The sequence below is a fragment of the Astatotilapia calliptera genome, chromosome 1, assembly GCF_964374335.1.
Source record: "Astatotilapia calliptera chromosome 1, fAstCal68.1, whole genome shotgun sequence".
In the NCBI taxonomy this organism is placed as follows: domain Eukaryota; kingdom Metazoa; phylum Chordata; class Actinopteri; order Cichliformes; family Cichlidae; genus Astatotilapia; species Astatotilapia calliptera.
In genome coordinates, this window is record NC_137422.1 from 22,090,805 (window position 1) to 22,105,337 (window position 14,533).

Genomic DNA, 14,533 nt, shown 5'->3' on the forward strand with positions numbered 1-14,533 from the left:
ACTGGGGGGAAATCACAGCAAAAGCCAAAATGAAACGGAGTAATGTTCGACCACCATCGTCATTAGACACAAGCACCATTGTCCTCCTCTGAGATCCATATGTTCTTTAGCAACACAACTGTGTTTCAGCTCTCTGTTTAAAGAGAAATCCCTGATGCTGTTGTCATCTTGTGCAACACTGAAGGCTTACAAAGAATCTGATTTACTTGTATGTCATGAGTTTTGTGTTTCAGATTCCTGTTAATATATTTTGATATTATGTTTCAGTTTTTGTTTTGTTTTGGGGGGGTTTTTATTCCTTTTTCTATCCTGGTATATCATGAGTATTATTATTTTGAGTGTAGTCCCTGCTTTGATTTCATAGCCATCTCCTCATGGGTTTCCCTGTAAGTCCCTTTCCCCTCTTGTGTACCTTTTTCTTCTCCTCTCGGTCATCCGGTTACTTCCTGTTTTACTTTCAAGGTGTTTTTTACCTGCAATTTTTCTCCTTTGTGATTCTCAGCCCCACCTTGACTGTCTTCACTTGTCTTGATTAGTTTCAGCTTTGCCCCGATCCCCACCTGTTTCCTGGTAGTGTATAACCCTGTGTTCATCTTTGTTTGCAATGTTCATTCCTTTTTGAATTTCTTCCTTGGTGCATTATTTACTTTCATGGTGTGTTATCCTGCTGTAGACCATCAGATGGGTACACTGTCGACATTAAGAGATGGACACGGCGTGGTGTTTAAATGATGCTCAGTTGCTACCAAGAGGTCGAACATTGTGCTAAGAAAATATCCCCCACACCATTGCACCAGCAGCAGTCTAAACTGTTGACATGAGGAATGCTCTCACGCTGTTTACACCAAATTCTGACCTTACCCTTCAAATGTCACAGCAGAAATCAAGAGTTGTCAGACCAATTCAATAAAATTTTATTTATATAGCACCAAATCACAACAACAGTCGCCTCAAGGCGCTTTATATTGTACAGTAGATCGTACAATAATAGATACAGAGAAAAACCCAACAATCATATGACCCCTATGAGTAAGCACTTTTGGTGACAGTGGGAAGGAAAAACTCCCTTATAACAGGAAGAAACCTCCAGCAGAACCAGGCTCAGGGAGGGGCGGCCATCTGCTGCAACCGGTTGGGGTGAGAGAAGGAAGACAGGATTAAAGACATGCTGTGGAAGAGAGACAGAGGTTAATAACAGATATGATTCAATGCAGAGAGGTCTGTTAATACATAGTGAGTGAGAAAGGTGACTGGAAAGGAAAAACTCAATGCATCATGGGAATCCCCCAGCAGCCTACGTCTATTGCAGCATAACTAAGGGAGGATTCAGGGTCACCTGATCCAGCCCTAACTATATGCTTTAGCAAAAAGGAAAGTTTTAAGCCTAATCTTGAAAGTAGAGATAGTGTCTATCTCCTGAATCCAAACTGGAAGCTGGTTCCACAGAAGAGGGGCCTGAAAACTGAAGGCTCTTCCTCCCATTCTACTTTTAAATACTCTAGGAACAACAAGTAGGCCTGCAGAGCGAGAGCGAAGTGCTCTAATAGGGTCCTACAAGGTCATTAAGCTAAGATGGTGCCTGATTATTTAAGACCTTGTTCGTGAGGAGCAGGATTTTGAATTCAATTCTGGATTTAACAGGAAGCCAATGAAGGGAAGCCAAAACAGGAGAAATATGCTCTCTCTTTCTAGGCCCTGTCAGTACTCTTGCTGCAGCATTTTGGATTAACTGAAGGCTTTTCAGCGAGTTTTTTGGACATCCTGATAATAATGAATTGCAGTAGTCCAGCCTGGAAGTAATAAATGCATGAACTAGTTTTTCAGCGTCACTCTGGGACAGGATATTTCTAACTTTAGAGATGTTGCGCAAATGGAAGAAAGCAGTCTTACATATTTGTTTAATATGTGCATTGAAGGACATGTCCTGGTCAAAAATGACTCCAAGGTTCCTCACAGTGTTACTGGAGGCCGAGGTAATGCCATCCAGGGTAAGAATCTGGTTAGATACCATATTTCTAAGATTTTCAGGGACGAGTAAAATAACCTCAGTTTTATCTGAATTAAGAAGCAGAAAGTTAGCGGCCATCCAGGTCGTTATGTCTTTAAGACATTCCTGCAGTTTAACTAATTGGTGTGTGTTATCTGGCTTCATGGACAGATAGAGCTGGGTGTCATCAGCATAGCAGTGAAAATGTATGCTATGTCTTCTAATGATGCTGCCTAAGGGAAGCATGTATAATGTAAACAGAATTGGTCCTAGCACTGAACCCTGTGGAACACCATAATTGACCTTAGTGTGTGAAGACGACTCTCCATTTACGCGCACAAATTGGAGTCTATAGATATGATACAAACCACTGCAGCACAGTACCTGAAATACCTACAGCGTGCTCTAATCGCTGTAGCTATTTCAGGCCAGGCAACATTTTTCCAATCTCACATTGTCTAATTTTAGTGAGCCTATGTGAACTATATCCTCGTGCTCTTAGCTGACAAGAGTGGCTCCCAGTCTGTTCTTCTGCTGCTGTAGTGCGGCTGCTTTAAGTTTCAATATTGTGGACATTCAGAGATGCTCTTCTTCATACTGGTTGTAATCAGTTATTCACATCTGACATGAACTAGACATTTTCACCCAACAAAGTATTTCTGAAATAGTCAGCCCATCTGTGACCAAAAAGCACGAGTTCAAAGTCACTTAAATCACCATGTTCACCATAATAACCATATCTAGATGCCTACATGAATGGAGTTGCTGCCATGTGATTGGCTGATTAGACATTTGCATTAACGAGCACCTGAACACGAGTCAAAATCGCAAGAAATGCTTTGCAGATAAATTTATTCAAGTAAACAGAGCAGTGCTCAAAGAAAGTACACAACAAAAATGTGACAAAAATATATCACAGGTAAACCATAGTTTGAGGAATTTTGTGAACACACTACAGTGCTGAACAAGTTGTACACATTTCTTTCTTTTGTTTTTTTTAAACGAGGCAATATGAATACACATACAACTGTCTCTCTCACGCACACAGACACTAACAGGGACATTGAAGGCATCGAATTTTAGATTTTCTTCCCCAAATTGTCTAAATAACGCCCTAAATTTCAAGTCTAGGATATAATTTATCTGATCACTTTAGTAAACCCATTGAACATCTTCTCTTCACTGTTTATCACATTCAAAGCATGCAGTGTTTACTCATAACTTTTAAGCTACACATTGACTAGTTTCTACTTTTTTCAATTACAAAACACTGACATCCTGTGTTGTTTTTGTAGATGAGCCTAAAATGATGAAGGATTCAGACAGCTAGCCGATACAAACACACCGAGTAAGCAAGGTAGCGTAATTAGAGAAATTGAAATAGTGTAGCAGATTCTCACAAGTTTCAAAAATAAAATCGTCTGAGTAGGTGGGTGTACTTGCAGAGTAAAGGCAGAGCTTGCCATACTTAACTAAAGCGCTGCACAGTGTTCCTAAATCAGCCTCATACACGAGCTCACTGTAAAAATACGACGTCAGTTATGGAGTTTTACGGCACTTTTGTTGTGAGGCACCAGCAAGTAAACAACTTTGGTCAGACAGGCAAGCTAGAGACTCTAAATACCTTAAACTGCAGTCTGAGTCCGACTAACTACTTAATGCTCAAGAAAAACCAGGATTTTGACGCAGGTATAAATTGAAATTTGTCCTGTTCTACTCAAGTGTTTACAAATCTGTTCATGGTTTTCTGATCGGAAACAATAAATGTTACAATCGTGGTGTTACACATTATGTAAATTCTGAATATACAGTTCAGTGGGAAAAATAAGTCCAAATCCCTCTTATTACATGATCCAATGATGTTTTTGTTTTTTTTAAACAGATTACACTTCATTTTCCACCTAAAAATAACTTTTTGTTTGTTTGTTCAATGTGAACTGCACATAAGGAATACATTTCAAGTATTTTACACTTGTTTGTAGCTCAAAGGCACTAGTGATCCCATAATATAAGGTTGGCACATTAGCATAAAATGTCATGCAAATATCTACACTCAGTCTTTTCTGCCTCTCCTGGCTTACATATTAGTTAACACAACAAAGGGATGCACTCCCTTGATCGGAACAATTAGAACACTGGGGTCACTTTCTCAAACCTATTTCAGCTGTTCGCTTTTAATTCTCACAGCCGAGCACAGAAAAATACTTCTTTTTTCCCCCTGTGCTGTGAAATATTTAGAAATGTTTCCTTGTTACTATTTGACACTTAGGCGCTTTACTTAATCTATTTCATGGGGTGCTAATCATAAAACGAGAATAGCAGGTCGGCAGGTTTAAATGCTTATGTGGTTTGCTGTTAATTTAATAAACTGTGGGCAGATGCAGTTAACTATAAAGTGAACACAAACCTATTCATATTATTGGCTAGCAGGTAATTACTTCATAGTACAGCATATAATGTAACACTGTGTTGAAAATGGCTCTTGCACATTGTGGCATCCTATCCTTTGCTTAGACTAATCAATTGACACATAATAGGAAACGGACAAGAGGCACTAAAGTATACTGCACATACATACATTCATGCATACAGCACATGCACACAAACACACACGACTGGGGTTGTGTTGCTCTGGTGAAACTGTGCTGCCTCTCCAGTGTCTCTAGGTGTGCTGCAGTGGGATTTTGTCGGGTCTAATGGATAAAAGGCATTCGCTCCTTGCTGTCGTTGTCTCCCTCGGGCTCCTCTTCTTCCTCTCCTGCTTCACTGGTCTCCGTGCTGTCGCTGGCCATCTACAGATAAAACATTTTTTACTGCCACCATTAACCGTTTAGTGGAAACAGAGGTGGAAATAAATGTGAGCTGACATCAAATCACACAGCGAACTCTGCTAATGGGCAGAGGATGGGCTGACATGACAATGGAAATGAAGAGGACAGCAGGAAATCCAGCTCTCACAATCCTGACATGAGAAGAAAATGTGCAGTTACTTATGTGGTTTGCTGTTTATATATATATATATATATATATATATATATATATATATATATATAGTTTTACTACAAATGCCACTTTGTATGTTAGCTAGCAAATGAAGTGTGAGAAGAATACCTTTTGCATTTCTAAAAAAAATCATTTTCATTATAGATTTTCTTAAAAATGTGGACTTGGAATTCATATTTATCCAATTTTGCATCCAGACAATCCTACATAAACTACAGTAGGCTTGAATATAAGACCGATCCATACGGAGAAATTAAAACTCTTAACAGCCATGTCTGTTTATGTATGCAGTCTGTCACCTTTTAAAAGAGAAAATGTCTATATAGCAATAAAAGCCTTTCGTACCAGAGGGGTGGGAGACTTCTCAACATCCAGAATGAGTTTTCCTATGTTGCCTCTGTCATGAATTCTCTGCATCGCCTCTTTTACCTGAGAAGAAAACATAAGTTTAACCTCTTCTTAAAAAGCTGCACAGATCTTATTCTCAACATGTAAAAAAAAGCTGGTTTAACAATAAAAGATCTCTAACAGAGAGACTGCTGTAAAATTGGATAAAAAAAAAAAACACCAGCTGATAAAATTTCAAAATCACAAAAAGATTCAATAATTTTCTGCAGATTGTAGACACGGGATCCATTTTTAGCACAGCTATATTACAGACTTCCTGTGCGAGGAAAGTTAATGGCCTTAACGGTGACAAAATGATGCTGACTCACTCTGCTGGCTGATATTTGACATCACGCTGAACACCTCACTGATGCAAGATCTATAGCAAGAGATTGAATTGAAAATCTGGCAGGGAGGGACAGGCTCTAATAACAGATACATTAAGAATAACTGTTTCTGCAGTCTTATTCCAGAAATGGTTTATTCTACACTGCAAAAAATCTTAGTCACATTCTGCAAAATAAATAAAGTCTCAGACCACACCTCCTAATAACCTGGCTCACTGTTATCCCCACATTCAATAGCTACAGTAGATAGAATTAAAATAAAATAAAGAACAACCCTTCTAGGAACTGAACCAAGGACTCCAAACTCAATTAGGCAGCTACATCTATAGCACACATTATGCCGTCTTCAGAGATAAAATGTGATGCTGTGCACTACACTGCAGAGTAAACCATAGGTGACCTATCACGTCTGTGATATAATAAAGGACATCATGTATCAACATGATAGGGCTCTTAAACTATCTTTAAATGAAGATGAGGCTTCTGCCACTCGGCTGTCTGTGGAAAAATACCATGACACGTTCAAATTCAGCAAAACCCCTCAATTCAGTGCTCCTGCTAGGAGAGCAAAACTGAGTAAGACAGTGAGTCAGAATCTTTTAGGTTTGTGTGATCTTTACTGCCAGCTAAAGAAAATCAGAAATAAGGTGTGTATTGTCGGTAGACTGAGGCAAGCGGGCTGCTGCAGAGAAATCCCTGTGCACATCATCAGCGCCTGTAAACAAAATCCCAGAACACTAAGCACTGCGTTGTGGCGAACTCTACAGCTTGCATTCAAATGAAAATAATTCAATATCCAGTCGTGATGCAGCAGTTGAGGCAACAGTTTGCCATGCACTGACAAGGCTCCTGCAAATGTACACTGTTTTCGAAAAACCCACACTTCATATGCTGTCATAAAACATCACGCTCGTGTTCACCAACACGGCCTGGGAGCAATAAGAGGCACAACATGTGACAACGAGCGACGCTTTCCGGTTCCGTGTTGCCATCCAGCAGGCAAAAGGAGACCAGAAACAACGTTTATGAACGACTGCTAGGCCATTCAGTCATCATTATTTATTTTGCTGTGACAGCAACTTACTTAACAGGTTAAAGAATCAACTCTGTTAGGCATGGTGCTACTGATAAAAGGGCAAAAATAAAGTCAGACCCACCACAAAAGATTACCATGCCATATCATGCACTCACGCAGACGCAGCTGAGTGTATGCCTTTGTCTGGAACCCGTTGTGTCACAGAAATCAAGCCAATAGGAAAAGTGGGTCATAAACCTGTACAGCACTTTGCTGTTAGGTAGCAACTTTCCAGAAGAGGTTGGGGGTTGGATAAATTCCGCTTACATTTTGAGCGAATTAGGTCTCTGTGCATAATGACCAATTTTCATGCAACGTGGGTTCGATTTTGTTTTTCAGGATTTTTAATAGCATTCAGCGTAGAAGCTGTACAATATTTTCCTGACTGAAACTAGCAGCGATTAGAAAAACTCCCATTATTCTGTCCCAGCCATGCATATTGTCCAACTTCTCATTCCGGAAAGAAAGGTTGCAATGGTCAGCATGTAAACTAACCTCTCCTTCCAGGCATATAAACAACCGAGGCAAGCTGTGCCCCTGACACTACATCCCACGCTATCCTCCCCTCTAATGAGATTCTTCATGGGCAATGGTTCCAGTGAATAGCCTGAACAATCTGCCAAAGTAATGACAACAGTGCATGGAAAGTTTCCCATGAGAAATTATTTCACAAAAATATCTCTCCGACTGTAGACAGAGTCTAGAATAACTTACAGTAAGCTTTTTGTGATTATTACTTACACTGCCTCTGCTTTCATCTAAATTCCTGAGGTATTTTTCAGTATGAAACAAAGTCCAAGGATAAACTTTCTGCTTCTTTTTCCAGTAACCAGAAAATCAGTGGACTGGGGTGGCCATGGCTCAGGAGATAGAGCAGATTGTCTACTAATTGGAAGGTTGGTGGTTCAATCACTGCCTGCTCCACTCTGAATATTATAGTATTCTTGGGTTGCTCCCATTATGTTAGAGTGAAAGTTAGATGTTGAAAAAAGGGCCCGTTTTTTAAAGTGCTTTGAGTAGAAATGCACTATACAAAAACCAGTCCATTTAGTCTCAAGTCCCCAGCTGCAGGTTCTTCATTGATTCTGGCGTTTGTTAGGTCTGAAATGGTGCAGAGGTAAGTCATTCAGAGCTGCAAGGCTTTGCCGAATTCATTAACCTACAAGAATATTAAAAGTGCAGCTTTTCCACCCCACAGGTGCAGAAAAATGAATAAATCAACCACCATCTGTACAGCCCACACATTCCTTGTTTGCAAATGGTTTAATTAAGCAAATAAGAGAAAACAGCTGTGTCCCCATCTTTGTGTATCATTTAACTACAGACGAAAAACACAGAACTGTTCCTGCCTTACTCCGATCCCCGTTTTACTGTATCCACTGCAGGTACACGTGGACATCAGAGGAAGGATCACAAATATGAAAAAGGGGTTAAACTGAAGCTGTTCTCATGAAGGAGCCCAGCAGTGGTCAAATGCACACCGGCTAAACCCGCATCACAAGCCGGAGCTTTTATGGATAAATATGGGGATTAAGTGGATGAATAAGCATGATGGCCCTGCATACAGTTAAAGTAGTGAGTGTGTGTTACCTTGTATAAAACAAATCAGTGCATTTTCTGTTATTTCGGACCATTTTAATAAACAGAAATGATTATTATGCTTGGACAACTAAAACCCCCAATTAGCAAACTTGCTTTATAAAAAAAAGTATTTCATTACGATGCCGGTGATTGTCCTTTGGCTTGGATTTAAGCGTTTTTGGGGGGCACTAAAAATTCTTTTAGGCAGGAAAAACCCTGTAAGTAGCATAGGTACGCTCTCTTAAAGTGGTACTTTTCCATTAGGCTTATGTACCAATGGGGATGTGAGCCACAAATGCCCTTGTAAAAATATAGCAGAGCGAGCAAAGTAAAAAGAGGAAATCGAGCATAGATGTGGTAATATTCATCTGTCTGTAAAATTGCCTATGTGATGGAAAGAGTCTGGTTTTCAATGCTTCAATATGTTCTACACACAACCAATTGTGACAGTGTATTTATGAGTCTCTCTTTTTCCAGTCATGGGTCTTCATTTACTACTGATGTTCCCCTGAACTCAAATCCCTTTTAAATGTTGCACAATGCAGGAAAAGACTGATCCGGATCTCTTAATGTAAATATCAAATTATTAGAGGAAACATGCATCTACTGTACAAAGGTTCCTGAGAAACTGAATGATCACAGTTATAGGAAGACTTAAAGAGTCTGTAGAAATCGAGTGTCAAGTGCTTGATGTATGGGCTGTTTGGCTTTTTGTGTTGGTGTGACATAATAGTTGAACAGGAAGATTCAACCTACCCACCATCTGTGGAAGAATGTCCAAGGACAGCTGACAACGTTCAGCAGCGACAAACAACACATTATATTCTGTCCAGGATGTTTAAACCAATTCTTCTTAAAATCTTTTCTGGCATCTCGGATTGCCCGACGTGATCGGGTCATTTTTAATTTGATCCTCATCGATCTCTGTGTCTTAAACCCTCTGATTACTTCAAGTTCTTACCTCCTCCAGCGCCCAGAGGGAGTCCACTACAGGCTTGATCTTCTTCTCTTCATACAAACACAGGAGTTTGTCCATCACTGATTTCACGAGGCCACATCTCCCTTGTTTGAAGAGCAGGTTGAGGAGCGAAAATCCAGCTATGACTTTGTTCTCTTCGTATAGCTTAATAGGGTTCACCTTCTCCACCTGCCACCACTGTAAAAACAAATAAACAAGCAAACGAGGGTGACGGATGTGTGCGTGCGTTTCATTTCCTGTGACTTATAATTGATTGGGCAGTTACAGGGTGTAGTTTCCTTTCAAATATTGATGATAGACTGCATCTCTGACTCACAGATTTTGCAAAGCTGAAGAAACTCTTTGTTTCCCCAGTTACCATGTTTGACGCGCCTGAAAAAACAAAAATAAAAGGATTTCTGTATACTGGACAGAAGTGACTAGTCAATAATTGGCAGCCATGAAGCATGAAGGGAGAGTGGGGGAGGATCAGCTGGCACCTTTAGCCCTTTAGATCTGTGCAAGTATGCCTTTGCACATTTTGAGTATGGCTGCAGATAATGAATTAATCTCTCTGTAATCATGTTACTTGATTCATGAGGCTTGACAGAAGCTAAAGTAATTAACGGAGACCAGATAAGACTGGTTGCTGTGAAGGACAATACATTCAATTTGCAGGCTCTGGAGTATATATTATTCAAATGACACTCACTATTTTGCGACTAGATCTGTGCCACTCTTATGGGTGTGTGTAAAAATTGAAGCTGCAGCAAGAAGACAGATAGATTGCCATGAGGAATGTAAAACAGCTACTCGGGCTCTGTGCAAAAGTAACAAAATCCAACTAAAAGTACCTCTAAAGCTTCTTTAATCCACACGCAAACTGGTATAAAAATCTCTGCGTGTTCGTGCCAGACTGCTTTTTTGGGCCAGGGAATTTGACTCGAGAGTGAGACTGTACTTCTCAATATTTGAAGTAAGATTTAAAATGTAGTTATTTTGACTTTGAAGCGATACATTTTTGCACAGTAAAGAAATACATATCATCCCCACCATACAGGATGTAAGTTCCCAGCGGCTTCAGCAAACTCAGGCCTTTGCCTGTGTTCTCCCCACACAGGCAGTCAAGCACAATGTCCACTCCCTCTGGAGAAATCCTGAAACACCAAGAACAAAGGGACAGTTAAAAAATATTCAATTGAGCTAATAAACATGCAACATGCAGAGATTTAAACACTTCATTAGAACCAGTAAATTATTTGAATGTTGTCTCATAAATGAACAGATTATTTTAAACACAGATTTGAGCTGAAACATTTAGCCTCGATGGTAAGATTAGCAGAAAAAAGATTTGGACACATTTTGGACAAATTTGAATCGATTTCAGACATAATACTTTTTTTTGCCTTTTTAATGTAGTATTCCACTTTTGTCTAAGAAAACAAGTGATTTAAGGAATGGAGGCAGTTATATGAAAGGTTTCTACTCTTACTGAGCCCGCAAGAAACTTAGACGCTACAAGCCACATTCACACAGCACTATATTTTATCTGTCACCCCCACATTCATTTTGGGGTTAAGCATCTTAACGTTTTGAAAGGCAGACCGGAGGAGCTGCGGATCACACTACCCACCTTTCAGCCGGCGGATAACCCACTCTACCTCCTGAGTCCCAGTCACCCAGATTTAGAAAGCTCACAAGGGTAAAAATATAACCAGTAGATTAATCTAAAATCCAAATAACAGGCAACATTCAATTACCATTAATCAGTTAAGCAACTAATTGTTTCAGCTTTACTGAAAATGTCATGAAGAATTCGAGCAGTTGAGTTAAAGTACAGTGAAAGGCAGAGATATGACTGCACTGGCTTGTTTGTGTCCACAAGCACTAAATGTAAACATGCAAAACATACTCTGTAAGCATATATATAGATATATGTATATATAAATATATATATAATTTATTTATATGTGTGTGTGTGTGTGTTTTCAGCCTGTGATTCATGCTGGAGCAGCTTCAGGTTTTGTCTAATCATGGATTCATAAGATAAGGAGCTTGGTTCTCTGGAGTATTACTCTGAGAAAAAGTTGCAGCCCACGTTTTCTTATACAGGGATTATTGATGTGTTGCAGTGCCCACGTAGCTCCTCATCGGTAACATATTTTACACCGTGTTACAAAAAGTTTCTGATCTCATCGCACACAGAATCAGCCAGTGGAAAAAAAAGGGCCATAATGAGACTTTTTAGAGTACGGTATATGAAAGAATGAAAGGCATGTTATTATCAAGGGGACATTAAGTCCATACTTTCTGCCTTGTGGCCCCAAACACCCGGCTGGCTGAACAGCTTGGTGGTCTTGTGATTCTCATGGTTTTTTGCCTTTTGTAAAAGGGCTAATTTAATTGTACCTTGGTGGTCTTGTGATTCTCATGGTTTTTTGCCTTTTGTAAAAGGGCTAATTTAATTGTACTTTGCACTTGATCCTGAGAAGAATGTGTGGACCAGTGAGATGAAAGGCATATTAATCCACTACCACTGCTGACATGTATGCAGAAAGCACTCAACATCATTTCCTAATCAAGCCATTTGCATCTGTAGGTACTACAACGTGGCAAATATGGATTTTCATACATCATACTAATGCGCATCTACCCTGTTTCTAGTATAGCCACAGATAATTACGGCCAGAGCTCTGTGAAGCAGAGGAGGCCGTTTGGTGATGAAATAATCAAAAGCTTTGCAACATCGTTAGAACTACATGAAACCTCCGCAGATTAATTGTAGTAGACCTGTGGCATACCGCATCCAATCCCATGAACGTTTGCAACCAGCGGTTTCTTTGTAGCGTAAACCGTCTCTGATGTCAGTGTAACGTGTAAGAAATCGCTCCTCTGGCCTAATTGGCTCAGCTGTTCCACATTGCCGCTACAGACCTCCACCCTACACAATGCTGCTGCTTGCTGAGATGAGCTGTGAGTTGCCATGGTGACCACAGCCACACATGACCAATAAAGCAAGCAGTAACATCTGCATCCTCCAGCAGGCCTCTTACCCTCTGTTAACTAAGCGTTGTCACGTTAGTTTAAAGGGGTAACCGGCAACATCTTCACCTGACTACATCTCCACATTCAGTCTTGACTCAATGAGTGAATGTTGCCAAAATTTGTCAAAAAGAAGTAAAACCACTTACACAACACACTTACTTTTTGACTTCTTGGATGTAGTCAACATTTCTGTCAAAGAGGTGAGCCACGGAGTCTCTAATGGCTGCGTGTTTGAAACACGAAGCGATCCCAAACACAGTGACATTAGGCACGGTGGAGCAGAGCTGAGCCACAGCTTGACCCTGAACATAATAACAGTTATAATAATGTATCAGTGCCCGAGAGCACAGAGGATAAGGAAAGCAGACATAAACATAAATCATACCACGATATAAATAGCACTATTAACAGCGGGGATTAAACAACAATTCCATATGTGTGCATTTGTTTAGAGGGTGTGCACTAGTCATATGAGAACTGGACTTACTACACCACCTCCTACTGAGTGGACCAACACTGACATCCCTTCTCGCAGATTGGCAACCTCAAAGAGCATCATATAAGCAGCCACAAAGTTCAGGGAGAAGGCTGCTGCTTCAGCGAACGTCATTTCATCTGGCATCTTGTAGACAAAATCCACGGGTGCACAAACCACCTCCGCCCAGGCGTTGTAATTCACAAAAGCCATGACTCTGTCGCCTATCTGAAAGAAACATGTGAGGGAAGGAGGTCAACACACGGCAGACACTAACGTGAGCCCGTCATGTGGCAGTAAATGTCATCAGATTATGAATTAACAGCAGTATATTTCTGATTGTTACGCTTACAGCACTTATTGCAATCTGCATCCTCTCTAGTTTTATTGGTGTACTTCTCTGGCAGCATGTACTCATAGAACAACTGCATCAACAAGCTGTAATTACACTAACCTCAAATCCCTTTGTGTTTTCACCCACTGACTCTACTATTCCAGAGCACTCAAATCCAGGGACAAGAGGGGGTTTGGGGGGATTATCGATAGTCCCCTGACGTACCATCAGGTCCAGGAAATTCAAGCCACTGCAACAAAGAATAATTCTTGTTTGTTTACACTGGAATCCATCTGATTCGATATCTGGATGACGACCATGACCCTGAACAGTCTCTAACAGCTTTTTAATATCAAATATTTAGCATGAGGTGTTAAGAGATGTAGGGATTACCCAGCACTGTTTATTGCATTATTATGAGCAGTGAGTCACAGGCTTTTCCTCTGTGAATAAACAGTACACTTTAATTTTCCCAATGTCACACTGCTAACACTGGCAAAAGCTCAGCTGCAACCTGGGGAAAAATGACTTGCTCAATATCTTGTAAACAAGCGCTTAGAAAATAGAAAGTGTGACATAGAATGACTGGAAACTGTGGCATCAGATATGCTTGTTATGAACATCAGCCACCCAACCTCCTGTACCAGAAAAGACCTGTGGATTCATGACTGCGAATTTCTGTGTAAGCCTTGTTGATCAGCGTTTAGACTTCACAAAAGCACCATGCAACGTGGGAGTAAAAGACCAGATCAGACCGCAGCTCACAAGTACAAATGAAAAACACTGACACCCTCATATTTACCATGTTTTCACGCGGATCTTCACTTCACCATCCTGAGGCTCGGGCATTGCCTTCTTGGTCACCCTGAGTTTGTTAAGACCCCCAAAACCTGACAATATCACCGCTCGCATTTCTTTGGCATTGCCAGACGTCTCCACGTTGTCTATTTCTTTCTTCACATTTTTGTCTATCATGTACTCGGTTTCCTCTGTCATGTCTGCTCCTTCTTTAGCCATGTCGAAGACCAGCTGCTCTGCCTCCCCGTTCCTAGTCGAGAGTGATTTGGGCGTGCAGCCGGTGCAGCCTGCACACAGGCAGGCGCTGTATGGACGGTTATCCACAGTGGAAGCTGAATCCTCATCATCTGCAAGCGACGTGCACTCACGCAGGTTTAAAGTTCCAGTATTTTAAGTCTGACAGATGGCGATTAATTCAACAACAAAAAACTTTGCTATTTCAAATCAGGAAATTATTTCATCCTGGTGAATTATCCTTCCTTGCGCCAGTACGACTTATAAAGTGCACCATCTGGTGGTGAAGCGCCCGCAAAACTTTTAAGT

At 40.5% G+C, this 14,533-nt stretch overlaps 1 protein-coding gene across 2 annotated transcripts; it reads right to left on the bottom strand.

Annotated features, from left to right (window-relative positions):
* Positions 1 to 2,822: 2,822 nt before the first annotated feature.
* On the bottom strand, positions 2,823 to 14,491 carry vat1l (vesicle amine transport 1-like). Of its 2 annotated transcripts, XM_080298451.1 has the most exons (10): positions 13,995 to 14,491; positions 13,313 to 13,442; positions 12,871 to 13,086; positions 12,543 to 12,685; positions 10,972 to 11,031; positions 10,392 to 10,495; positions 9,676 to 9,731; positions 9,342 to 9,536; positions 5,336 to 5,419; positions 2,823 to 4,779 (listed from the first exon to the last, which is right to left on the bottom strand). In XM_080298451.1, exons 1-10 carry the CDS (start codon positions 14,207 to 14,209, stop codon positions 4,681 to 4,683), a joined length of 1,302 nt encoding a protein of 433 aa, XP_080154577.1. In that variant the 5' UTR covers positions 14,210 to 14,491; the 3' UTR covers positions 2,823 to 4,680. The 2 variants fall into 2 exon arrangements, with proteins under 2 accessions (XP_080154577.1, XP_026023919.1); XM_026168134.2 differs by lacking the exon at positions 10,972 to 11,031 and having other exon boundaries at positions 13,995 to 14,487.
* Between the last annotated feature and the right edge of the window lie 42 nt (positions 14,492 to 14,533).

Coding starts and splice junctions, on each gene's coding strand:
- vat1l (XM_080298451.1), bottom strand. CDS start 14,209: ATGGCTAAAGAAGGAGCAGACATGACAGAGGAAACCGAGTACATGATA. Junction 9,732..10,391: donor GGGAACTTACATCCTGTATG/GTGGGGATGATA, acceptor TTGTTTTTTCAG/GCGCGTCAAACATGGTAACT. Junction 4,780..5,335: donor AGAAGTCTCCCACCCCTCTG/GTACGAAAGGCT, acceptor TTTTATCTGTAG/ATGGCCAGCGACAGCACGGA.